Here is a 27,990-nt window from a genome sequence, read left to right as displayed (position 1 = left end):
GTACCCCGCCTTCCGCCTGAATGCAGCTGGGATAGGCTCCAGCCACCCCCGCGGCCACGAGAGGGACAAGCGGTAGAAAAAGGATGGATGGATGGACATTACATCTTATTAAAATCTGACAATTAGATTGTAAGCTTGTCAAAGTCCTCACTTGTTCACATATGATGTCATTATCACCAGCTTACTGTAAATGCTTTTATTGAGCTCTCTTACTCGACTTTTAAGGGATAAAAATGCAAATTATTGATGGTTCTTCTAATATACAAAGTCAGACACAAGTCCGAGGTTGCGCTACTAAATTCTCCTTTGCACGCTTCTTCTTTTGATCGGTCCCTGGGCCTGGTGAGCAGGTCGACGTATTGACGAGCAAACAAGAAGGACAATTAATGGGCAGCAATGAATAAATCTGCATCAAACATCAACAAATGACAACAAGCACAAATAGTTGAATGTTTTTTTCTTTTATTATTCATCCATTCTTTTCTTTTTTTTTTAGTTATTTTTCCTTTTTTTTTTTTGCTTTACGAAACAAATGTTTGCAGATGTCCTATGAATAAACAACAGCACCCTTTGCTCCCTTAAAAAGGCGGGGCTTCATCGCCTCCCTTTTTTTTTTTTTTTTTTTTGTGTCCACAAAAGACTCGTCTTCCTCTCCCGATTCCCCTCATACAAAGTGACTCCCGTGTAGCCTTTTTTTTTTCTTCTTTTTTTGACTTGACATTCTTTTAAGTGCATTAGTAGACAACGTAAGCCTTTCTTTCACTTTCAGTTTCATGTGCAATAGCTGATATTACGGTCAATGCCAAAGAAATATTTACATTGCAGCTATGACTCACATCAACTGTCCTTTTTTTGTCACTTTCCGTCCAAACCGGAGAGGGAGTCTCGGCACCTTTAACCCCCTTCATCATCATCATCATCATCAGGATTAACTAGACTCTTTTGTCAAACCTCCAGTAAGACAAAAAGGTTAATAGATAAAATGGTTTAAAATAAAGTTTAGTGATTGTGCTTTTAAAACCAAAGTAAAACAAAAAAAAAGCAAACATCGACGACACGGAACATAACAGTGCATTACAAAAAAAAAAAAAAAAATCATCCCACAGTGGTACGCTCTTGGGCAGGGTCGCTAAATAATATTGCAATTTACAACATGGATGGAAATGATAAAATATTTATATTTACTGGCGTAATAAAATTAGACAAATTGGAGGTAGCACTGTGGGACGTCATGTACTACACCTTTATTTACACACACAAGTCCAGCCCTCTCTGCTTCTTTCTTACAGTAACATGTCAAGATTACGCTCCATATTGCATTGGAATTCAACATAAATACCCTGGGGGTGTACTTGAACGCACCACGTTCCTCCTTCGTGTTTGGCCTCCTCGAGCGCGCCTCAGAAAGTGATAAATTAGGAAAACGGTGACGAGGGATGTACAGTATTGACGGCAGCTGACATGGTGGTGGAATACTGACATATTGGAAAAACAACAAAACACATCTTCCTTGTCTTCAGCTTTCTACCATCTGGGGGGAGAGAAGACAAGGTTTACGTGGGTGTGGCGGCCACGCGGGGGGAGGTCACATGGTGCCGGGCGCGTACCTCAAGATCTTCGTTTCCTGTGTGGAAGGCCCCCGTGGTGCCGAGGCTGACGTCTGCAGGGTTCCTGTGGGCCGCCTCGCCTCTCCGCCGGCCCCCCGAGCCCCTGGAGGACATGGAGCTGGACGAGCTGGGGTCTCTGGTGCTGTTGACCACTGGGAACTGTGGTCGGCTGTAGGGCAGAATGTCCTCTGGACCTGCCGGAAACAGAAATGATTACATACAGGAAGTCAAAATACATTAGAAAATATGGATTTAAAAAAACACGGCATACCTAGATGGGTCTAAATATATATCTTTTTTTAATTATGACGCGTTTAGGATGTTTTTGTCAAATTTTCCCACTAGACTAGAGCAACTAAATTATTTTATCCACTTGTGAATGTAATCGACACATGAGCATACAGTACCGTATTTTCCGGACCATAGGGCGCACTGGATTATTAGGCGCACTGCCGATAAATGGTCTATTTTCGATACTTTTTCATATATAGGGCGCACCAGATTATAGGGCGCATTAAAGGGGTCATATTTTTATTATTATTTTCTAAATGAATGAAATAAGTTTATTTCGGTCATATAATCAACCATCAACCATTAACCATTTTGTGTGACCAGTTTAACAGTACAGATTATACATATTTAACAATCATACACATTTACACACAAAAATAAAATAAAATAAAAAAGAATGACCGAAAAAGGAATAGGCTGAAGCCAAAGCTTATATTTGCCTATCCTATACCTCCACTGAAAATAAGATTGCCTGGAACATCAACGTTAAAAAAAAAAATAAAATCAATGGGATGAAAGTAATTGTTACTATATTTTATAATTTTCAATTATTTCACCTTTCAAGGTTTTCTTAAACCTTAAAGAACTACATGTCTTCAACTCATCACTGAGCTTGTTCCACCATTTAACTCCTAAAACTGAAATACATTTGTATTTTATATTCGTTCTTGCTTTACCTATTTCAAAAATCAATAAATTATAGTTTTCTCCTCTTAAATGAAATAACTTAAGAATACAAGCTGGAAGGCTGTTGTTCTTTACTCAAAACATAATTTCCATTGTTTTTAAAAACAAAATATCTGAAATTTTTAACACATTAGAACTTATAAATAATGGATTGGTATGTTCATAGTAGCACGCTTTGTGTATTATTCTAATGTAAAACAATTCCTTGTGGTCTACATCAGTGGTCCCCAACCACTGGTTGGGGACCACTGACTTAAAAATAAATTAAAAAAAATAACATACCCCCCCGGTCCGTGGGACAAATTTTCAAGCGTTGACCGGTCCTCAGCTACAAAAAGGTTGGGGACCACTGCCTTAATGTGTGTAGCAAGCTATTGGAGATATTTTATCAGTCTGTTGTGGCCAGTGCCCTGTACTTTGCAGTGGTTTGTTGGGGGGGCAGCGCCAGCAAAAGGGACTCAAACCGGATTGATAAACTGATCCGGAAAGCCGGCCAAACTATTGGCACGCAGTTGAAGGCGTTTGTGTCAGTGAGGGACAGGAGGACACTGGACAAACTGCTGGCCATCATGGACAATCCTGCCCACCCACTCCACCTGACAATTGAGGGACAGAGGAGTTCATACTCCAACAGGCTCCTTCAGCTTCGTTCCCACAGTGTTCGATTCAAGAACTCCTTCATTCAGCACTCCAACCAGCTGTATAATCACTCGCCATACAGCAATAGATGATATATGTCTATTACTTGACACCTTCTATGTTAGCTATTTCTCTTTGTTTTTAATGTCTATTTTCTGCTGGATTTACTCTCTATTTTATGCTGCAGCTGTCACATATACTGTAATATTGTCGTCATTGTTGTATTTTGTATATATGATATAGACATAATATAATATATCAGTATATATAATATACTGTACATATATTATGTAAATATTACGTATATATGTTATATTTTATATCGCTATATTTAGTCTATTTATACCTGCATTGTCCTTTCCATCCTTACACTTTCCATCATTGTAACTGAGCTAGTGTGTGGAACAATTTCCCTTGTGGATCATTAGAGTTTGTCTAAGTCTAAGTCTATATGTGTATCAATATATATTTACACATTTTTTAAACTACATTATTCAATAATTCCATGAAATAAGGGAAATCAGGAAACAAATTAATAAACATTGTAAACATTGTAGTATTTCATTAAATAATTTATTCAAACATTTCTAAGTATTTACCAACATAACTACAAATTACTAAAAAATGTTTTTATAAAATACGTTTTTACTCTACAATTTTCACTATATGATTACCATTATCGTTATTATAGCTGAGATAGGCTCCAGCGCCCCCCGCGACCCCGAAGGGAATAAGCGGTAGGAAATGGATGGATGGATGATTAATACTTTAAAAAAAACATTTTGTATTCATTTTAAACCTATACGCAATAATCTCTGGCATTTTTAAATGTAATATTTTACTAATTTTAGGATTTTTTCAACAAATTCAAATACCTGTTCTATTCAATTTTATATATATGTATACATACGAGAGATGCGCGGATAGGCAATTATTTCATCCGCATCACAAAAGTCGTCATCCACCCGCCATCCACCCGAACTAACATTTTATCAAAACCACAACCGCCCGCCACCCACCCACCCGTTGTTATACATTTAATATAGACGATGCAAGGCAATCCTGTTAAAGAAAGGAGACTGATCCAATGCAGCAGAGACATTCAATGCGTGCCAAAAAATACATAGTTAAATGTTGTTACCCACATACGAAAAACGAGCAGCACTCTTTGAAACAGGCAATTATTCATCAGGCACTGCTGCAGCTGTCACGCCAAATTTCTTCCCCCTACAACCCCCCCCCCCATTTACTTCCTTGGTCATTGACAGCGATCGATAGCACTTCGGCTTTGACTGCCCGTCGCTGGAAGGATACTTCGTCTTTGACAGCTGCTGGAATTTGAAGAAATCGATTTTTTATTTTTTTTGTACAGGCGCGAAACAGGACAGTCGCGTGCCGGTTAAGGACCCCCGGCAACTTTGTGACTTTATTGGACGCAGCCCCGGAAGTAAATGGGGGAAGGTTCTTGTAGGGGGGAAGAAATTTGGCATGACAGCTGCAGCAGTGCCTGATGAATAATTGCCTGTTTCAAAGAGTGCTGCTCGTTTTTCGTATGTGGGTAACAACATTTAACTATGTATTTTTTTTCTGAATTGGTTCAACCGCCACCCGCCCAAATCTATTTAAAATCTATTTTTTTCGTCATGCATCCGCCCGACCCGCGGATTATCCGCGGAGTCCGCGGTTGTGTCCGCAAACCTCGCATCTCTAATACATACATATACCTATATACATACAGTATATATACACATTTATATATATATTTATTTTATCATGTATATGTATATAAAAAAAACGTGTTTAATGTAGTACCTGCTTGTTGGCGGCTCTTATGTCCGGCACTGCCATCATGTTTGCTCCCTTTTGCCCCGTGAGCTTTTTGTCTCTCCTGGACCTCCTTGCGTTCTGACGAGCTGGCTCTGGGGTCCGAGCCTTCTTTCGGCCTGTAACTTCCCGCTGCTCCTCCTCCTCCTGGTCTACCTCCTTTCGGGGAGACCACTCCTCGACCCTCGAGGCCCACCTTGGAGGGGTGTGTGGGGGACTTCAGCACCGCTGGGGGCGGGATGGGTGGCGGTGGGAGATCTGGAGGATACAACACAGGAAGTAAGACCATATAAGGGATGCGAGATTCAAAGACAATGGATCAATCACTTTTAATGATGCACACTTTTCTGAATACAAAAACACTGGACAGGCATATATATACAGTATATATAATACAGCACACATGCTGTTTGTTCAGTAGCTTCTACACGGACCAGTATACAGCTCACGGGAGGGGAGCAAGGGGAGCCTATTGGATTTAGGAAATATTGTAAAAGTGTCTCCTGGCTCCCTGAGGAAGAGGAGAAGGGCTAATTAGGAAGATGTGCATGACAGCAGGCTAGGAAATGGTTGAAGCTGCAGCCAAGAGGAGTCAAGCGATATGAAGGATGAGGGATAAAAGGAGGGGGAGTATAAGTTGGTTTCTTCCACATCCTTTGTGCAAACAAGACAGAAATGAGGAGGTCATAGATGGAAATAGAGAAGGGCCACCATTTTTGGAATCAATTTATTACATCTATATGAGAAAATATTGCTAATTTGGATCAACTGAAAATGTTGATATAGCTACTCGTGGGACATTATATAGCACAAGATATAGTAATATTACACGTTATATAGGGTTGGCGGAAAAAATTGATTCACATCCAAATTGCGATTCTTATTTATTAAGATTCAATTCAAAATTTAAAAGAATCGATTTTTTAAAATATGCTTTTCACGCTGCACTGCACGTATAAGTCACAGCCAACAGGAGCTTTGTAGTCTCTAACCTGGTCTGAAAAGTTGTTATAATAATTAATATACCAAATAGCACGTTGCAAGAATGGGTTTGAATCGACAGTCCATTCTGAATCGAATCGTCAGCCAAAGAATTGGAATTGAATTGAACCCTAATATTATATGTACTTTGTTTTTTGTTTTTTTTACTTCAATTCAATATTTTATTGAAGCTCACATCTCGTCCCCTACATTGGGTGAAATAATGACCAAATACCAGCTTGAAACTACCCAACAAGTTATAAATGAAAGTATAAAATATACTTTTTAAAATTGTTATGACAAATTTCCGTCTGTAACGTCAAACTCATATCAAAAGAAAAACATGTTTATATGTAAACATACCTTTAACAGTGTACCAGTGAATGAATAAACTACTTTGCATTTTACTCAAAAAACATTATTAAAATGTTATGTGGTTGTAATAACATTTTGTTGTGTTATTTATTTATTACACAAGTTAATAAATTAGCAAAAAAAAGGTTTCAAAGGCTTTTTCTGAAAAAAAAGGTACGCTGTATATACATTTATTTTTAAATATATTTAAATATATATTTTTCTGTTGTGAGAAAAAAAAACATTTTGCAAAAAATATTAAAATGTTAAGTGTGTGTGTTTTTTTGAATTTATTTATCATTTATTTTAAAAAATAATAAATGAGGAAATCAAAAATGTCAACGGATTTATATAAAGAAAAATCACCGTAGTTGTAGCATGATTATTTATTCTTACATTAAACAAAGAGATCACAGTCTACCAAGTCAAAGTACTTGGCCTACAAACCTGATTCTGATCCTGATGAATCATCCATCCATCCATTTTCTACCGCTTGTGCCTTGTGCAGACCCATGATGTCCTCCCAATACTGTTCACAGCCATTAGAGGGACTTTTTTGGAAATGTTTAAATAATTTGCTGTGTTGGATTTACTCTTTTTTATCTTTAGTTTATTGTTACATCAATGATTTGTTTAGTTTTACTCATTTTATAGAGTTTATTGGCCCTGCCCCCATTCCCTGTGGACTGGGGGAACCTGAGCGTCCCTCAATGCAATTGTCTGTGAGAATTATATATTTTCTTAATATTATATAATTCAGTAAATGTCATTAGATCACCTCTGCGGCAGAGCTCCAGACCATGCAGGGGTCTGATGGGGGTTGTAGTGGGAGACAGGAGGAGTGTGTGGGTGTGGTGTAGTAGGCAATAACCTCCAAATGAAAAACAATCCATTCAGATCAAATGTAATCAGCTGGAGGACTGACGGACAGACAGGACTGTCAGGCGGTTTGAACCCCCCCACCATCCGTCCCTCCCCTACATCCTCCAGGCTGAAACAAAGACTGAGGCGAGCGTGTGCAGGGAGGAGGATGGGGAAGCAGCCAGGGTGTGAGGAGGATGCAGGAGGAAGAGGAAGGAAGAGGCGGGGGGGGGATGGAGTTGTGTGTTGGCTCCCAGTGAGCAGAGATATTAAATCTCACTGTCAAGTGCTTCCAACACTCAAGGACACCTGACACTAAAGAGCGAGACAGCCAGCACACCATCACCATCACATAAGGACTACTGGAATACATTTACACCACATACAATTTACAGCAGATGAATATATATTTAATACAGAGCAGTCCAAAACGTCCAAAACGTCACGTCTTTACATGAATCATTTCTTAGTTGTGTGCCTACAAGGGCTTATAACACTTTTTATTAATCAATTATTATTATCATTAGAGATGTCCGATTTTGGCTTTTTTACCGATATCCGATATCCCGATATTGTCCAAATCTTAATTACCGATTCCGATATAAACCGATACCGATATATACAGTCGTGGAATTAACACATTATTATGCCTAATTTTGTTGTGATGCCCCGCTGGATGCATAAAACAATGTAACTTTACCATGAATTGATTAACTAATTGATTAAGTTGAAAAACTTATTGGGGTGTTACCATTTAGTGGTCAAGTGTACAGAATATGTACTGTACTGTGCAATATACTAATACAAGTTTCAATCAATCAATCAAAAACAAGGTTTTCCAAAATAAGAGAACAACTTCAACTCCAGTTATTGAAAAAAGTGCCAACATGGCACTGCCATATTTATTATTGAAGTCACAAAGTGCATTATTTTTTTTACCATGCCTCAAAACAGCAGCTTGGAATTTGGGACATGCTCTCCCTGAGATAATCTTGATACCCACTACAACTATGGGAAATACTATACTTTGACTTTCACAAAGTGCATTATTAATAATTTTTTTTTAAACATGCCTGGGAGGTGGTTGAGGGGGGTGGGGTTTGGTGGTAGCGGGGGGTGGTGGGTGGGTTGTATATTGGTGTGGGTTCACAGTGTGGCGCATATTTGTAACAGTGTTAAAGTTGTTTATACGTCCACCCTCAGTGTGACCTGTATGGCTGTTGATCACATATGTCTTGCATTCACTTACGTGTGTGTAGAAGCCGCATATATTATGTGACTGGGCCGGCACGCTGTTTGTATGGAGGAAAAGCGGACGTGGCGACAGGTTGTAGAGGACACTAAAGGCAGTGCCTTTAAGGCCCGCCCTCAATAATGTTGTCCGGGTGGAAATCGGGAGAATGGTTGCCCCAGGAGATTTTCGGGAGGGGCACTGAAATTCGGGAGTCTCCCGGGAATATCGGGAGGTTGAAACCGATACCGATAATTTCCGATATTACATTTTAAAGCATTTATCCGGGCCGATATTATCGGACATCTCTAATTATTATACAGTGAATCTGGAAGGTATTTACAGCACTTCACTTTTTCCACATTTTGTATTGTTACAGCCTTATTTCAAAATGGAATAAATTCATTTTGTCCTCAAAATTCCACAGACAAATGTAAAAAAGTGTTCTTTGCATAGGATTTAAAACAAAAAAACAAACACAAAATTACATGTACACATGTGCTCACAGCATTTGCTCTAAACTTTGTTGATGGACCTTTGGCAGCAATTACAGCCTGAAGTCTGTTTGAATATGATGCCACAAGTTTGGCACACCTATCGTTGGGCAGCTTTGCCTATTCGTCTTTGCAGCACCTCTCAAGCTACATCAGGTTGGATAGGAAATGTTGGTTTTTATCCAGAATGTCTCTGTATATTCATCTTTCCCTCTATCCTGACTAGTCTCCCAGTTCCAGCCGCTGAAAACCTTCCCACCACCATGCTTCACTGTAGGGATGGTATTGGCCTGGTGATGAGCGGTGCCTGGTTTCCTCCAAACATGATTCCTGGCATTCACGCCAAATTCAATCTTTATGTCATCAGACCAGATAATTTTGTTTCTCAAGGTCTGAGAGTCTGTCAGGTGCATTTTAGCAAACTTTTTTACTTAGAAATAGCTTCTGTCTGGACTTCTACCATACAGGCCTGATTGGTGGATTGCTGCAGAGATGATTGTCTTCTGGAAGGTTCTCCTCTCTCCACAGAGGAATGCTGTAGTTCTGACAGAGTGACCATCGTGTTCTTGGTCACCTCCCTGACTAGACTAAGATGAATGCAGCAATGTACACAGACATCCTGGATGAAAACCAACGTTTCTCATCCAACCTGATGGCGCTTGAGAGGTGCTACAAAGAGGAATGGGCAAAACTGCCCAAATATAGGTGTGCCAAGCTTGTGGTATCATATTCACAAAGACTTGAGGCTGTAATTGCTGCCAAAGGTTAGCAAAGGCTGTGAATTTGTATGTACATGTGAATTTTTTTTTTATGTCTAATACATTTTCAAAATAAAAAAAACAATGTTTTAAATTGTCATTATGGGGTATTGTGTATAGATTTTTTAGGACAAAAATGGATCTATTCCATTTTGGAATAAGGCTGTAACATAACAAATGTGGAAATAAGGAAGCGCGAGGAATACTTTCCAGATGCACTGTACTTTGACTTCTTTTTAACTATTGTAATTGTTATTATTTATATTTAAAACAAGAACAGTGTTTGTGTCAATTACAACATGGAACAGTCTTAAGTAGCGTTTGACAAGTTTAGTTTAATTGGTGAAATTTTTCCAAAATCATCCATTAACATGGTAACTATTTTTTTTGTGTGAAAAAAATACACCTGTGCTTTCATTTGTTTTTAGAATTTAGCGCTTATCATAAATAGACATTCTTAAAACACTAACCTATATTTTTAGACAAATTTTTGTCATATTTAATGTGTATATAATATGTGTGTCTTCTCTTGCATTACTATTATTATCACACATTCATTTTATTTGGCCTTTGGCACTTCTTAAGTTGTGGATGATATTTTTATTCTTAGTTATATTGTAATTTATTTTAGTATTTCAAATTAATTTTGTAATATGTTTTTATTCTGATATATTTTAGTTATTCTTTTTATCCACATTTTTATGTCTTAATTATATTTTAAATGTTTTTTTTTTTAGACGTATCTTATTTCCTCTGTTAGTTTCTTTTCCGTTTTTGTATGACTTGTATTAATTATTCTATACAGCACTTTGGTCCACTGGTTATTAAAATGGCAATACAAAGAAAGCTGAATTATTATTATTTTTTGTATTTATTTTGTTTATTATCTATGCAAGTATTTTCATTACTATTATTATTATTTGTAATAGTAATACTAATAGTTGTAGTAGTAGTGCACACGGCAGAAGAATACGTAGGCGGAATAATATGTAGTTGTGCGTTGAAACACTAAAGAAAGGACATCCATTTTCCCCTTCATTACTTCCAAGTGTGATCAGGAGGTTCTGATGGCAGTGCATCAAAGAAAAGGAAAGTCAAAATGAAAAGCAAAATGAAATTAGACATTGAAAAGCGCTCAGAAAGTGGAGAAACATCAACCAACACTGTCTGAACACTTGTTGCATCCATCATTAAAGATTAAGATGGTATAATAAATAATCTGCTCCTAGCATAGTGGTCTCATTATTGACACTTTCTCCTCCCTTCCTTAGAACACCCCTTCTTCTGTTTTATACTTACATGTCCAGTATCAGCATACAACATCACGTTTATTTCAGCATATATACACTCACAGATCTTGCTGTGATACAAATGTGCTACAACTTGAGAAGAAGTGAGATGGACTACCTTCGTTGTAGGCTTCACGTCTGTGGTTCCCTGCTGGATGTTGTTTCTGCTTCTTTGGAGGCCTCCTGTGCACCGCCGCCATGCTCATGTTGCTGTCTGTGGACACCGGGCTGGCGGGACGGTGGCCTGCTGGGTTCATTTGGTATTTACGTGCTGAGGAAGAAGACATGTCGTTAATAATAAGTTCAGCATAATAAAAAAAAACCTGTTGATTTTATTAAGTTGAGCAAATAAAACGCACCCAAAAGAGCTGCCCCTTCCTGGCTTTGCATGTTGGGATGTTTGGCCACTCGTAGCCCCGAATACTCGGCAGCCGCCGCAACCGCCTGAGCGAAGTCGGCATCGGTGAAGAAGGATCCGTCCGACGAGCTGACGGCGCTGGACCTCCCCGAGGAGACATTATCCTCCTCGGAGGCGGACCCCCAGCCGTTGATCATGGATCCCGTCACCGAGCTCTCCAGGTCGCCCATGCTGGACGCCGGCGTCTGTTCGATCCCTCGAAGCAGCAGCCGCCGCGGATGCATCTGCTGCTGGGGGTGGTGCGGGTGGGTGTGGTGGTAGTGCATCTTGGCCACCTCCGCATCCGTGTGGTCCCCCTCCTCATCCTCGTCTTCCTCCAGCATCTCGTCTTCTTCCTCCATGCCGTCCATATCCAGGGGGCTGGTGATGTAGCTGTAGGTGTGTGAGGGCGAGAGGGGACGAGGCGGGGCCGGGGGGCTCACTGCATGGCGCCTAGCAAGAGAAGAAGTGGGATTCCATCAACGACTCAGAGTGGACCCTCGGAACTTGAACATACTGGGCTCCTAATTAGGCTTCTTTGTTGAGAATTTAGAGATAATGGAAATAAAATATAATATAGGTAACTTTTATTAATAGAAAAACAGTTCAACGTTAGCAAGCCTTTTACGAGTACTGCTTTTGCTCATTCCTAAGCCATATTAACACGTATATAAAATGACAATAAGCATAAAAAGACTACAGATGTCCGATAATGGCTTTTTTGCCGATATCCCGATATTGCCCAACTCTTAATTACCGATTCCGATATTGATATATACAGTCGTGGAATTAACACATTATTATGCCTCATTTTGTTGTGATGCCCCGCTGGATGCATTAAACAATGTAACAAGGTTTTCCAAAATAAATCAACTCAAGTTATGGAAAATATTTATTATTGAAGTCACAAAGTGCATTATTTTTTTTAACATGCCTCAAAACAGCAGCTTGGAATTTGGAACATGAGGAGGTTGAGGTGGGCGGGGTTGAGGTGGGGGCGGGGGGCGGTGGGGTAGGGGGTAGCGGGGGTGTATATTGTAGCGTCCCGGAAGAGTTAGTGCTGCAAGGGGTTCTGGGTATTTGTTCTGTTGTGTTTTAAAGATTAAAGATTAAAGTACCAATGATTGTCACACACACACTAGATGTGGTGAAATTTGTCCTCTGCATTTGTCCCATCCCCTTGGGGAGCAGTGGGCAGCAGCGGTGCCGCGCCCGGGAATCATTTTGGTGATTTAACCCCCAACTCCAACCCTTTGTTGCTGAGTGCCAAGCAGGGAGGTTATGGGTCCCATTTTTATAGTCTTTGGTATGACTCGGCTGGGATTTGAACTCCAACCTACCGATCTCAGGGCGGACACTCTACTTTGTGTTGTGTTACGGTGCGGATGTTCTCCCGAAATGTGTTTGTCATTCTTGTTTGGTGTGGGTTCACAGTGTGGCGCATATTTGTAACAGTGTTAAAGTTGTTTATACGGCTACCCTCAGTGTGACCTGAATGGCTGTTGACCAATTATGCCTTGCATTCACTTGTGTGTGTGTGAAAAGCCGTATATATTATGTGATTGGGCCGGCACGCAAAGGCAGTGCCTTTAAGGTTTATTGGTGCTCTGTACTTCTCCCTACGTCCGTGTACCACTCCGTACAGCGGTGTTTTAAAAAGTCATACATTTTACTTTTGAAACCGATAATTTCCGACATTTTAAAGCATTTATCGGCCGATAATATCAGCAGCCCGATATTATCGGACATCTCTAAAAAAGACCCCTCTTTCCCAAAACACAATGTTTCAAAATCAATAAAGATTGTGTATTCAACATCAGTTGGTAAGTAGTAAGTGAGTGACAGGAAAAAAGCTCTGACTTCCTGGGCAAGAAGTGGTTTGGCAATCTTTGCTGGTTTGCATGTATACATTTCTTATAAAAAATGTTTCCAGGGAAAAATATTGTCTTATATTATAGTACATACACAACAAAATACCAAAAATATGGACTGATTTTATGCAGTATAGTCTGATTTTTAATCTTGTTCTGGGTACTTCAATTTTTTTCATACATGCTTTGATACAAAACTTACGTACAACTTCATGTTTTTATAGTTTTTGCTAAGAGTTTTAGTAGTTTGTAGTTTGCCTGCGACACCAGGGGTTCCCAACTAGGAGTGGTCGATACTGGGAATTTTGGTATTGAATCGATTAAATATTTCCAAAATATTTCAAAGTCAATTACAAAACATTGGTGTCCGACATCAGTTGGTCAGTCGTCCGTGAGGGACAAGAAGAAAAGCTCCCTTTGGGAGAAGTCGTTTGGCGTCATCTGCTGATTGTTTGTATAAAACTCTTATAGACTTTTTTTAACAAGGAAACATATAATAAACACAAAACATACCAAAAATATGGACTTATTTTAAGCGGCCTAGTCTGTTTTTAATCTTTTTCTGCGTTCTTCAATATTTGATGCATATTTTGATACAACACTTATGCACAACTTCACGTTTTTATAGTTTTTGTATATAGTTTTAGTAGTTTGTTGTTTTCCTGCAACAACAGGGTTTCCCAATTAGGGGTGGAAGATGCTGGGAGTTTTGGTATCAATTTTATTAAATATTTAAAAAATATTAGAAATTTTTCAAACTCAAATACAAAAAAATTGTTTCCAACATCAGTTGGTGAGTTGTCCGTGACGCCAGACTTCCTGTTTGCTTGTACAAAACTCTTATCAACTTTTTTCACATGGAAAACTATCGTCTCATATTCAGGTACAAACAAACAAAAAAATTTATATATGGACTGATTGTATAATCTGGTCTTTAATCTTGTTCTTGGTTCTTTAATGTTTTGATGCATATTTTGATACAAAACTTCACGTTTTTATAGTTTTAGTTTAGAGTTTTAGTAGTTTGTAGTTTGCCTGCAACATCAACTAGGGTTGGGGGATACTGGGAATGTTGGTAGCGATTCGATTAAATATTTCAAAAGTATTTGAAATATTTCAATCAATTGCACAACATTGGGTTTCCGACATCAGTTAGTTGGTCAGTGGGTAGTGAGTGACGAGAAGAAACGCTCTGACTCCCTTGGGGAGAAGTTGTTTGGTGTCACCTGCTGGTTTGAGTTAGACGAGAAGACCACCCCTTCTTTACACAAAAAAAAATACCTAAAAATATGGACAGATTTCAAGCATTCTAGTCCATTTTTTATTCAGGTTCTGGAGCATATTTTCTTACAAAACTTAAATACAACTTCAAGTTTTAATAGTTTTTGTTTATACCTTTAGTAGTTTGTAAGCTAGGGGCTCCCAACCAGGAGTGGGCGATACAGGGAATTTTGGTCTCCATTCGGTTAAATATTTCGAAGATATTTTAAATATTTCAAAATCACTTACAAAAAATTGGATCTCCAACATCAGTTGGTCAGTAGTCAGTGAGAGACAAGAAGAAAAGCTTTGACTCCCTCGGGGAGAAGTAAAAATATGGAGTGGTTTTTAAGCAGTCTTGTCCGTTTTTTATTCAGGTTCTGGCTTTTCTGATTTTTCAAGCATGTTTTCTTACAAAACTTATATACAACTTCAAGTTTTTATAGTTTTTGTTTAAAGTTTTAGTAGTTTGGAAGACACACGAGGCGCTCCCAACAAGGGGTGGAGATTCAGGGAATATTAGTATTGATATGATACCAAGTAAATACAGGGCTGGTATCACCAATACTGACACCGATACTTTTGATTTGAAAGGTTATTATTAATAAATTTGCCTTAAGTTAGTTGATTATGAGAACTTCATGCGAATAAAAATATTGTTAGATCTTAAACAATACAACTAATTAATACACACACTTGTTTAACAACAAAGTCACGAGTGCAAAATAACAAAAACAATGTGACAAAAATATTAATACAAATTTGTGTCCAAATAAAAATCATATGGCGGGCTAGGTAAAATTATGTGCGGGCCACATAAAATGACATTGCGGGCCAAATAAAATTATGTGGACGGCCACGTACGGGCCAGATAAATGAATGAGGTTGGCCACATAAAATCACGTGGTGGAACACTTTAAATGACGAGGGCGGGCCAAGTAAAATGACGTTGTGGCCAGATAAAATGATGTGGTGAGCCATATAAAATGACATCGTGGGCTACATAAAATGATGTGGCGGGCCACGTATGGGCCAGAAACTTTAAAATGATGAGGGCGGGCCACAGTAAATGCGTTGGCATGTCAGGTCTGGCCCCCAGGCATTGAGTTTGACACCTGCGGCCTAATGTGTTAAGTGACTATGAATAAAAGCCTTTAATTCAAATCTACACACGTATTAATTTTTATTGTGTGTTTTAGTAACTCCTCAACACGGGCAAAGGCATTCAAACGACAAAAAAAAACTGCGTACCTGCGCTCGTGGCTGTCCTGCAGCATGGGCGTCATCTCCTCCTGCGGCGAGGGAGTGAGCGTGGCGGTGGACTGGTGGCTGTATGACACGGCGGCGGGGGAGGAGGCCGTGCCCCGGACGGGCGGCGTGGGCCCGCGCTCCATCTCCTCCTCTTCTTCCTCCAGCTCATCGGGCTGCAGGTACATGTGCGAGGGGGGCACGGAGCACTGCATGTCTGGGTCGCAGCTGCCAACGCGGCGGAAGAGAAGCGACGCCTCATTATTTTTCACATCATTTGCTGAAGACGAGCTACTCCGATGTCAGGACAACACGTGGTAAATATTCATGGCAGCACTCCATCAAGGTTTGATGGACGCTCCCCGAGGCAGTGAACATGAGAAGCGGGCACTTTTTACCTTTCTTCCATTGACAGGGAGTAGTCCTGTGCATTCCTGGTTGGGGGCGGGTTTGCAGGAGGGGGAGGCAGGAGATCAGCCCAATTCATTGTGCTCTGCTTTGGTAGTTTGGGGGTGCGTGTTCCCTTCTTCTGACCCTGACTGCCTGCTCGACAAAACACAAAAAAACAACAACATGAGATGACAATCTAACGGAGCGTGAATTGACAGCAGAATAAATGCATAAATAAGCCTCCGCTCGCTTTAAATGTGCCTCTTCGGTAACGGGAGGCACCGTAAGCACTATTGCACCCAAATAAAGAAGAAAAGTGTCCAATTAAGACCAAGGCGGCGAACCAATGAGCTGTGGGGCTTGCGCCTAATGACTGCAACTTCAAATGTGATATCAGAATGGATACGTGGCATTAAAGGTGGCAGCCTTGCATGGCGTCGTCAATGCGCTCTCATTTGTCCTTGTCCCTGAGAAGACACTGAGGCCCCAGATGAAATTAGGCGGCTGCGTCGCACGATTAAAGTAAAGCCAATTAGGAAGAGGAATTGAAAATAAAGCACATGCAAGGACATACAGAGAGAAGAAATGATGTACAGCAGAAACTAGACAAAGGTGTCAACAAATGGAGCTCCAGCAGTATGGGTGTGCCGATCCGAATTCCCATACGACCATCCATGATTGAGATCGGTGAATCACATGTATTAACTGTAAATTGTTCATCTATTTATGGTGAGTGCTATTGACAGTGTAATAAAATCAATATAATATTTAACTAGGTCTTTATTTTTGTATTGCCTACCATTTTTGAAGTATGTGCAGCACATTTTGAACAATGTCCTTCTCAAATAATATTTATTTACAATTTATATGTATATTAATGTTGCCGATCAACTTTAATTGATTATTATTTATAGAGTTTATCCAATTTTATCTTTCAGTATCATATGGTTCAAGTCGGTCAATCCTTATTTATTGTTTGAATATGGATGTATTTATTTTTTTAATTTCAGGCAAATTGATGCATTTTAAATTTTTTTTCTTTATTTGTTACCGACTAAAAAACAATGTTAATAAAGTTATTCTTTATTGTAAATTGGTCTATATTTCTTTCATCCACAAGGCCACTGAGCAGGTGGCCTTGTGGTTAGAGTGTCCGCCCTGAGATCGGTAGGTTGTGAGTTCATACCAAAGACTATAAAAATGGGACCCATTACCTCCCTGCTTGGCACTCAGCATCACGGGTTGGAATTGGGGGTTAAATCACCAAAAATTATTCCTGGGCACGGCCACCGCTGCTGCTCACTGCTCCCCTCACCTCCCAGGGGGTGAACAAGGGGATGGGTCGAATGCAGAGGTTAAATTTACCATACCTAGTGTGTGTGTGACAATCATTGGTACTTTAACTTTAACTTTTTAATAAGTATACAATGTTATGCTGTATTGTACTGTAATTTTATAGACAAATTATACTATTTATTGTCACGGAGGAGAGGGGGCGAGAGGGAATGTTTTTATTTTCTTTCTGATGGGCGTAACAGAAAACATTTGAGAAGCACTGACATAACGTAAAGTAACATAACATTAAATAATGTAACCTAGTTTTACAATATAAATATTGATGTCATTATGATTAAACATTTCATGATAAGAATAAATAATGGTTAAAAAAAGTATATAAAAAATAGTTCATTAAAATATTTTTAAATATTGTTAGGAATCTTTTAAAAATATAATCCTTCATTCAGGAAGTATTTTATTTTTGAGCAACCAATTGTGTCATAGTATTGGAATCAATAAGATCAAGTGTCCCCTCCCTTATCTGGGCGTGGCCTGTGTCTTTTGCATCAGACCGTCTAAGAGGCGTACTGGGAGAGGCCATGTGTGCTGAGGAAGCTAGCGTAGAAGTAGCAGCCATTATAGTGGAAGATTGATACTGAAAGTCCAAAGGCTGTAAACCCACTCCAGCTGGGAACCTCTGTGCTACATGTGTGGCCTACGCATGGTCAGGTTTTCTTTCCTGGATTGGATTTTTTTTGGCCTGGATTTTTTCGTTGACTGGGATTCCAAAAGACCACAAATTTCCATATTTGGATGGCGAGCCAAGTCCAAACGAAGCGATATTTGTGAGCTGACTGGTCACATTTATTCACACGACTGAGACTAAACGAACATTGAGACTGACTATTTTGGGCGAAACCATCCTTGCCCAGGCACACCGTCCTGGTTTTGGAGTATAAATATTTGGGGTTTTAGACTAGATCTGACCAATCTAAGTCTGTGAGCACGAACTGATGAAGCCTACTCGGAAGAGAGGCGAAACGTCTTCTAAGACAGACCAAACAGTCCAGTTGCGATCGATTGAATGCCCTGAGATGACAATGAAAGCATTCATACACGCGACTATTTGGGCTATTTTTCTTTCATTTAATTTTTTCAAAAGCGCTCCAATTGTTATATGTTGTGCATAGTTCACACCTAAGAATTTGCAATTAAACGCAAATTGTTTTCCGTATCCTGTGTAAGTGCCCTATGTTGCTGCACATCCTAGTCTCCTATGACTCCAGAATCTGTCTGATCAGACCCAATTGTCCCCTCTGTCCAAGTACTGCAGTTGAAGCTAACAACCATATTTTTCGGATCATAGGGGGCACCGGATTATAAAGCGCACTGCCGATGAGAGGTTCTATTCAGGTCTATTTTCATACAAAAGGCGCACTGGATTATAAGGCGCATTAAAGGGGTCATATTATGATTTGTTTCCCTACATTTAAAACACTTCCTTGTGGTCTACATTAGTGGTGCCCAACCTTTTTTTTAGCTGCGGACCGGTCAACGCTTGAAAATTTGTCCCACTGATGTTATGGGAGGTTATGGTATTTATTTTTATTTTTTATTATTTTTTTTGTCATAAAAAAATACAATCATGTGTGCTTACGGACTGTATCCCTGCAGACTGTATTGATTTATATTGATATATAATGTATATATTGTGTTTTTTATGTTGATTTAATAAAAAAATTAAAAAATAATTTCTTTTTTATTTTTTTATTTCTTGTGCGGCCGCGGCCCGGTACCGATCGGTCCACGGACCGGTACCGGGTCGCGGCCCGGTGGTTGGGGACCACTGGTCTACATAACATGTAATGGTGGCTCTTTGTTTAAAATTAAAATGTTGCATAGATTATGTTTTACAGATCCTCTTTAAGCCACTTTCTGACCGTTTGTTCAGGATGTGCCGTTTTATGGGCGGTCTTATTTACGTGACTCCACATTGTTATACCGGTAGTTTTTAGCGCTTCCATAGCGAGTCAACTGACAGATGTAAGTTAGAACTGTGCGCTACTTTCTGTTAGAAATGGCAACAGCGGAGGATGAATGTCCCACAACAGGAGGATAGAGAAAAAGAAGGAGCTAATTGACTACGGAGGACAATGGCAAACGAGCGCAATTGTTCGGGACTTACGCGGATCCCAAATACCAATAGGTGAGAAAAGTTGGTTTTGCATAATAGGGCGAATCAAAATGCCAGATAAAATGTCCCCTAATAGGTGCCATTTTGGGGTCCTTATACACACACCATAATAATACCCATATGTTGAAGCACAGTACGTCTGACTACGGTAGCCGTAGTACTCCGACAATTCATTAAACTGTGTGGCTTCGTAGCTTACCAAAGTCGTACTAAAACATTTGGACAGATATTTGAGTGCCGTGTGTAATGTTGTGTATTCTTAAGGAAACATCAAAGATTTGGGCTTGCTTGCTAACCTGTACTTGCTAGCGTTATTCATTTAACAGGCGTCAACCTGCAGTCCACATGTACACAATATTGCCAAAAGTATTGGGCCACCCATCCAAATAATCAGAATCAGGTTTCCTAATCACTTGGCCCGGCCACAGGTGCATAAAATCAAACACTTAGGAATGGAGACTGTTTCTACAAACATTTGTGAAAGAATGGGCCGCTGTCAGGAGCTCAGTGATTTCCAGCGTGGAACTGTCATAGGATGCCACCTGTGCAATAAATCCAGTTGTGAAATTTCCTCGCTCCTAAATATTCCAAAGTCAACTGTCGGCTTTATTATAAGAAAATGGAAGAGTTTGGGAACAACAGCAACTCAGCCACAAAGTAGTAGGCTACGTAACTGACAGAGTGGTCAGCGGATGCTGAAGCACATTAGCCCACGTACAGTACGCAGAGAGCTTCATGGAATGGGTTTGCATGGCCAAACAGCTGCATCTAAGCCATACATCACCAAGTCCAATGCAAAGTGTGGGAGGCAGTGGTGTAAAGCACGTCGCCACTGGACTCTAGAGCAGTGGAGACGCGTTATCTGGAGTGATTAATCACGCTTTTCCATCTGGCAATCTGATGGACGAGTCTGGGTTTGGAGGTTGCCAGGAGAACGGTACATTTCGGACTGCATTGTGCCGAGTGTGATATTTGGTGGAAGAGGATTTATGGTGTGGGGTTGTTTTTCAGGAGTTGGGCTTGGCCCCTTACATTTTGGACAATTCCATGCTTCCAACCTTGTGGGAACAGTTTGGAGCGGGCCCCTTCCTCTTCCAATGTTACTGTGCACCAGTGCAGAAAGCAAGGTCCATAAAGACATGGATGACAGAGTCTGGTGTGGATGAGCTTGACTAGCCTGCACAGAGTCCTAACTTGAACCCGATAGAACACCTTTGGGATGAATTAGAACGGAAACTGAGAACCAGGCCTTCTCGACCAACATCAGTGTGTTACCTCACCAATGCGCTTTTTGAAGAATGGTCGAAAATTCCTATAAACACACTCCGCAACCTTGTGGACAGCCTTCCCAGAAGAGTTGAAGCTGTAATAGCTGCAAAAGGTGGACCGACATCATATTGAACCCTATGGGTTAGGAATGGGATGGCACTTCAAGTTCATATGTGAGTCAAGGCAGGTGGCCCAATACTTTTGGCAATATAATGTATCTCTTGTGTGTGACTGCCATCTACTGGTCATTGCACCTTGTACCAAAGAAAATGTATTCAAGGTCGGTAGGCACAACCAGAATAAATCGGTACATTAGGTGCACTGGGTTATAGGGTTCACTGTTGATTTATGAGAAAATGAAATCATTTTAAATGCGCCTTATAGTTCGAAAAATAAGGTACACTCATGTAAATACAAAAAGGGTAGAAGATATTTTCTGAGCAAAGCATCATAATTAAATCGTATGACAGAAATTAAAAGAGCCTTCTACTGTAAAAGGGTGATACATCTTACCAGAGGTGCTGCTGCTGCCTCGGTCCGAGCTGTTGTAGGATCCCCCGGTGTGGCTGTCGTGGCTGTGGTTGTAGGGGATGGTGGCTGGCGTGGGAGTGTCGCCGCCTCTGTAGCGATCTGACGACAAGAGCAGGACATGAGGCGCAGTGTAAAAAAGCTACACTCGCTAAAACTATATGGAGTTAAGTATCGGGACAACCTGGACTAAAGGGGTCTGATTGGATTTAGATGATCGAATCCGTTTTGTCCGTTTTGTTAACTCGCAATCAGATTCTGGATGGTATGGTACTACAAATCCATGCATTTTTAAGTGTTTGAACATGCAAAAAAAAAAAAAGTCCAGAAAAAGCCCCCCGGATGTGGTTCCTGAAGGTGTTGTTGCTCCTCAGCATTTAAAGACACCAACCCTAACCCTCTGGAAATTTGACACAGACGATGAACTTGTTGCGAAGTTCACTGCAGAATGGTAGGACTTCATCAGAAGACGTTGGAAAGGACTGCATGGAAGGTGATGAGGGGTTCCATGAAGGCCACACACACACACAAGAGGAAGTAAAAGAATGGAATATGATGAGAGTTGTCTATCGGGGTCCAAAGGAGTGGAGCGAGGAGAGGAGAAGAAGAAGGATGAGGCGGAGGGAGATGTTGACGTTCTATAGGACCACCAGGTGATGGAGCTCTCCTCCCACTCACCCTTATTCAGCTTGTTCTGCTCCATGATGCTGTACTGCAGCTGCGAGCCCATTTCCTGCTTCTGGAGGCCGGCGGGCTTCCAGCAGTGTTTGTCGTTCAGCTCCCCTCCGCCGCTCCCGGACGTCCCTCGGTCTGCGTTCATGTTGTTGCTCATGATGGACGACTGGATGAGCTGCGTGGTGGCGTACGGCGTGGGCTGCCCGCCCGCGCCCACGAAGCGGCCGTCTTTCAGGTTGGGGCTGTTGAAGGTCTTCATCTCGTTGATTTTGTTGGACAAGTCCACGTCTCCGTAGACCCCCGGCTCGGGCACCAAGAGGCCGCTCTGCTTATTATCCATCTGGCTGTTATAATTGGCGATGCAGTCGGCTGGAGGACATGAGGAGGGTTATTTAGACGCTCTCCATTAGCGCTGATGAGCTCGGCAGCAGTTTGCTAAACGCTTTTGAACATCAAGTCATTTATGGGAGAGCGCAGGACACATTTGGAAATTAATTTGGATTATTATTCTTTCAAACATCATCACGAAGAAATGTTTTGGCCACAATGGAAAGAAAGACAATTCATTATGGAGGAAAAACACTATTAATTAGTTGCAACTTTACTGTATTGTATTATTGCACTACTGACAGCTAGGGGTGTCCCGATACAACTTTTTCACTTCCAATACGATACCAATAACAGAACCTGGAGTATTGGCCGATCCCGACATTGACCCAATACGATATCAGCACAAATCAAAAACATACTTTTATTATTTTGTAGTGTGGAATGCTAGAAAAGGCTTAAACAAATAGTCAAACAGAGAACAACGGTAGGTATTAACCTGCATGGCAGCTTTGTGTTATTAGAGTAAACATTGCAACATTTTCTTGTTACATTTCACCTGTTTGCTCTTATATACCACTTTTTATGTTTTTAATTTTTTTCAAACGTATTTTTAAAATGTGCCGTGGGGCCGTTAAAAAATTACCTCCAGGCCGCAAATGGCCCCCGGGCCGCACTTTGGACACCCCTGCTGTAAGTAATATGCAACTATAATTATTAGATACTTGTTTATATTGTTCAATTAAGGACACTTGTTACATATGTCTAGCTTGTGTGTTATTGTGTGCTTACCTGTTGTGTAGCTGCTAGCTCCTAGTAGCTACCATGTTTACCTTTTGTAAATAACGTCACTATGATACAAGAAAAGACCAACCGTGTGTGCTTATTGTGCTGTAGGACTGCTTGTATCGGACATTTTAGATGCCAGCCAATATAATCTCTACTTGTTTTTCTGCTGATATCGGACAAATATCCAATATCAATATCAAATGGAGACACCCTTATTTACAGTTATACTATATTTCACTATATTACAAGAACAGACATATTTCTACGAAACATATGTATCCAGTTAAGTATAAAGGAGAAACATTTTTGTAAAAATGTTTTATGTTTGAAAATAAGCTATTGTGTGAGTGAACAAGTCAATATGCAATAAGACAAAACTTTATATTTATGGGTTTAGATAAATCCCAGCGTTGTGCAAACAGATTCAAACTAAAAAAAAGTTGTATTGTTATAAGATGTAATACTAATACAATTTGAATTTTAATCATTAATATTTTATATATTTTTTCCTCATTAAAATATTACAAAATTCTCATAATGTTACTACTATTTTATTATCAAATGTGACTTAATTGCTGTACTTGTGTAACAGCACTTTATTTCATTTATAGCTCGCCTTCCTATTAATGGACTACATCACAAGATTATTTATGCAATTTTGCTGACTTTACTTTTAAATTGTTTTATTAATACCTCAATATTTAATCTTGATTTTTATCATTCCCTCAATATTTCATAGTGATACATACACTTTAGAGTACTTTTCCCCCTTAAATAAATAAAACGTTTAAAAATATATATTTTATAAATATTTGAATAAAAATTCAGTAAATAAAATATTTATAATTAAATAAATATTTATATATTTTTTCTTTAACATTTACTGATTTTTAGCTGATTGTGTTGTATACATTTTGGCATGCTTGGCAGATTTGCGCTCCGATCAAAGGTAACCAAAAATGGTTCCTATTTCGGGTAACATGATTTGTTTTTCTTATCACTGTGGCCCTCACACTCTTTTCCTAGTCATTTTTTCCAGTCAAGCGAGTGACACAGGTGGTGCCGCATGACGGCAAAGCTCGCACCGGTGCCATCTTGGCTCCCGCCCACGTGGCGGCGAGCATGTCTGCGCTCATTGAGAGGGACAGAGCCTCATGTCTGTATCAAAGACACGGGGATCGGCCGCTGCTTCACTGACACATCCAATTTTCCCTGGCTCATAAAATATTCAAATCCTCCGGCAGAGACAAGAGGCAGCCTTGCGGTAAATACAGAGAGGACGGCTGCTGGCGGCGGACGCGCCATCACAACCTCCAAGCAGCTCCACACTTCAAAAGGCGGATGTGTGGAAACCAATAAGGGGACGTTTATTGCCGTTAGTTTGCTGTGTCACCGAGGCAGTCATCCTCTTAATGTGGACACACATTCAGAAGGCATGCACACACACACACACACACACACACTGTTACTTCCTATTAAACATGTCACTGCATGTCCACTCGGTTACACAGAGAACACGGTGCAAGAGCAGGCTACAAAATGAAAAGGCTGGTCACACATTGGACTGAACAGTATGAGAGACATGAAAAACATTAATGGTGCAGTGTTCCAAACAGGAAAGCAGCTCAAGTTTCCAAAATAGGACTAAAAAAAAAGTCCCGTGTTGGCCTATTTTCTTGTCTGTGTATACTCATTGGACACAAATCTACACCCAAATTGACAATAATGCTGAATTTTGATTGACAATGTATGTCAATTTAACTACATGTTTATTATTAAAATATACCTATACAGTAGGGCTGGGCGATATGAACGAAAAAGTTTATCTCGATATATTTTTACTTAAACCCAATATTCGATATATATGTCGATATATATTTTTCGGTGAAAGTATACATATAAAGATATTCATTTTTGAGCGATATTCAGTGAAATTGAAGTGAATGACAACTGTACTGTAAGCAGTCAGTGGCACTTTTATTAACCCAGTTAGTCAAGATGGGTATTAACTAGGGATGTCCGATAATGGCTTTTTGCCAATATCCGATATTCCGATATTGTCCAACTCTTTAATTACCGATACCGATATCAACCGATACCGATACATACAGTCGTGGAATTAACACATTGTTATGCCTAATTTGGACAACCAGGTATGGTGAAGATAAGGTTGGTTTTTTTTTAAACAAAATAAAATAAATAAATTAAAAACATTTTCTTGAATACAGAAGAAAGTAAAACAATATAAAAACAGTTACATAGAAACTAGTAATTAATGAAAATGAGTAAAATTAACTGTTAAAGGTTAGTACTATTAGTGGACCAGCAGCACGCATGTGTGCTTACAGACTGTATCCCTTGCAGACTGTATTGATATATGTTGATATATAATGTAGGAACCAGAATATTAATAACAGAAATAAACAACCCTTTTGTGTGAATGAGTGAGGGAGGGAGTTTTTTTGGGTTGGTGCACTAATTGTAAGTGTATCTTGTATTTTTTATGTTGATTTAATAAAAAACCCCAAAAAAATGATACCGATAATAAAAAAAACGATACCGATAATTTCCGATATTACATTTTAAAGCATTTATCGTCCGATAATATCGGCAGGCCGATATTATCGGACATCTCTAGTATTAACAGCACAGAAAATAAGCTGTTTAAGTAGTACAGAATTACATAACATAAATAAAATAGAAACATCTTATTTCTACGTAAAATAAATAACATAGCTTTGCAAATAATACAAAATATATCAAACTCAAGATAAAAAAATGCATTTGCAGGCAGGCACTTCCATGACCTGCCCTATATTGCCTCTGATTGGCCTGTCCCTAACCAATCGTGACTCATCATAGTAAACAACCAACCAATCATGGAAGGAGGAAGGGGAGGGGTTTAGTAGCCCATGGAGCGGGAGCAGGGGAGAAGAAGGAACACAACAAATAAGCGGCGTTTTGTCATTTTAACGTGAAATAAATTATATCGATATTACGATATTTTCTTAATTCATATCTTGTTTGAAAATATATCGATACATCTTACAAACTCGATATATCGCCCAGCACTACTATACAGTAATCCCTCGTTTATCGCTGTCAATTGGTTCCGCAACTGACCGTGGTAAATCAATTTTCGTGACTTATGAATCAAATATTTTCATACAAAAAAAAAATTTTCACGACCTTCTAAATGTGTATTTTTGAACGTTATGAGAGCCCTCTAGAAATGAAATAACACCCTCATGCAGCAGTCACCTACATGTACTTATCCAATATAGTAATGCTGTCTTAGGCTAAGCCAATCAGAGCCAACAGCGCGACCTGATTGGTTTGGTTTCATCTAGTGGCCAATAATACTGTAGTGTTGATATTTTTAGTCCATTTACCTTTATAGATAGCTAGCTAGCTAGCATAGAAGTGTTAGCATTCAAGTTACGGTTTATCGCATTATTTTAAAATGTTATGGAATTTTTCACAACATATCCCATTTTAAATGTGTTTATCTAAGATTTTAGCTGCCGTCCGTCATGTTACATGAATGTATAGCATGGCTTTATTAACCATGTTATTGATTATTATTATTATGAACATTATATAACCAGGGCCCTGTTGCCCTCAGTACTGGGGGTCCTTAGATTATGATTATTTCAGACTCTTTGATGTAAATATTTCTCATTAGTGCTGTCAAATGATTACATTTTCAATCAGATCAATCACACTTTTGTACTATGATTAATCATGATCAATCACAGTAAATTACTTAAGTGCATTTAAAAACAAACAAATATTTTGACACAAACGCAGCTGTATTGTCATTGTGTTTTACTTAATGCATGTCATTTATTTGTTCAAAACTTGGTAACAGTTTTGTCTAAAGTCCCGTCTGGGTTTATTTTGAAGTGAAATGTTCCAGCGAGCACACCAGTCCGGAGTCTCCTCACTCACCTTTGCATGGATGTATGCATTGACCTGATCACTGACCGTATAACAACCTCAGGTAACCATCCGCAGTAAAGATAAATGAGCATGTACAGTCAAAACAAATCATCTGATTAATCTGTGTGTATACAGTAGGAAGGGGATTCATACGGCCCCATTCGTCGGGATTTACCTGACGCATGAAATTTGACGAATTGGGGGTGGGGCTATCCACTTTAGTCGCCAGATGGCAGTAGAGTGTTGAATATTTTAAAATGTGTTTTGTGGCAATTCCAACTTTGCCCACAGCGTCAGTTGCTGTGTGGAGTGGTGCTTTCCATCATTTTCAGCAGACTGCATTGCATCTTCCTCTCACGCAAGATTCACCCAGGAATGGGCCCATGTGAATCCCTTGCCTCATGTACATAATTAATGTACATTTTGTGAATAATCGCATGACTTGACGTGTTAATTCTGACAGCCCCATTTTTAATATCGTTTTATTTCTGGCTGATGTTCTAATACTTAGCATGTCAGTTTTACAAGGTTCCCTTCGAGTACTGCGGCTTCCTCCCACATCCCAAAACATGCTAATGATGCTAATCGGAGACTCTAAATTGCCCATAGGTGAAGTGGTGGTTCTAGCTATGGGCCATATTGGCGGCAGTCTGGGGGTCCCGGCCTGGGCGCCATTGAAGCGAGAACCGCCACTGCATAGAAGCAATTGTCCGTGTAACTGGTGGTTATAAATGTGTCCTGATTGATCCGTGACCAGTCCAGGGTGTACCCTATGATAGCTGGGATAGGCTCCAGCTCGCCAGTGA

The 27,990-nt window shown here is 39.7% G+C and overlaps 1 protein-coding gene across 4 annotated transcripts in view; it reads right to left on the bottom strand.

Moving 5' to 3' along the window:
* Positions 1–1,006: 1,006 nt before the first annotated feature.
* Positions 1,007–27,990, bottom strand: part of robo1 (roundabout, axon guidance receptor, homolog 1 (Drosophila)) — a 687,039-nt gene continuing 660,055 nt past the window's right edge. For all 4 annotated transcript variants that reach the window (XM_062060414.1, XM_062060413.1, XM_062060415.1 and 1 more), the window contains 9 exons: positions 22,130–22,495; positions 21,437–21,553; positions 16,191–16,335; positions 15,796–16,020; positions 11,376–11,866; positions 11,135–11,287; positions 5,037–5,306; positions 1,608–1,801; positions 1,007–1,531 (listed from right to left, as the gene is read on the bottom strand). In XM_062060414.1, the coding sequence (XP_061916398.1) occupies positions 1,517–1,531; positions 1,608–1,801; positions 5,037–5,306; positions 11,135–11,287; positions 11,376–11,866; positions 15,796–16,020; positions 16,191–16,335; positions 21,437–21,553; positions 22,130–22,495 (1,976 nt within the window). In that variant the 3' untranslated portion in view covers positions 1,007–1,516. The remainder of the gene's footprint in view (positions 1,532–1,607; positions 1,802–5,036; positions 5,307–11,134; positions 11,288–11,375; positions 11,867–15,795; positions 16,021–16,190; positions 16,336–21,436; positions 21,554–22,129; positions 22,496–27,990) is intronic.

Source organism: Entelurus aequoreus, linkage group LG10 (genome assembly GCF_033978785.1).
Source record: "Entelurus aequoreus isolate RoL-2023_Sb linkage group LG10, RoL_Eaeq_v1.1, whole genome shotgun sequence".
Classification (NCBI taxonomy): Eukaryota; Metazoa; Chordata; class Actinopteri; order Syngnathiformes; family Syngnathidae; genus Entelurus; species Entelurus aequoreus.
This window is presented reverse-complemented; position numbering and strand designations above follow the sequence as displayed.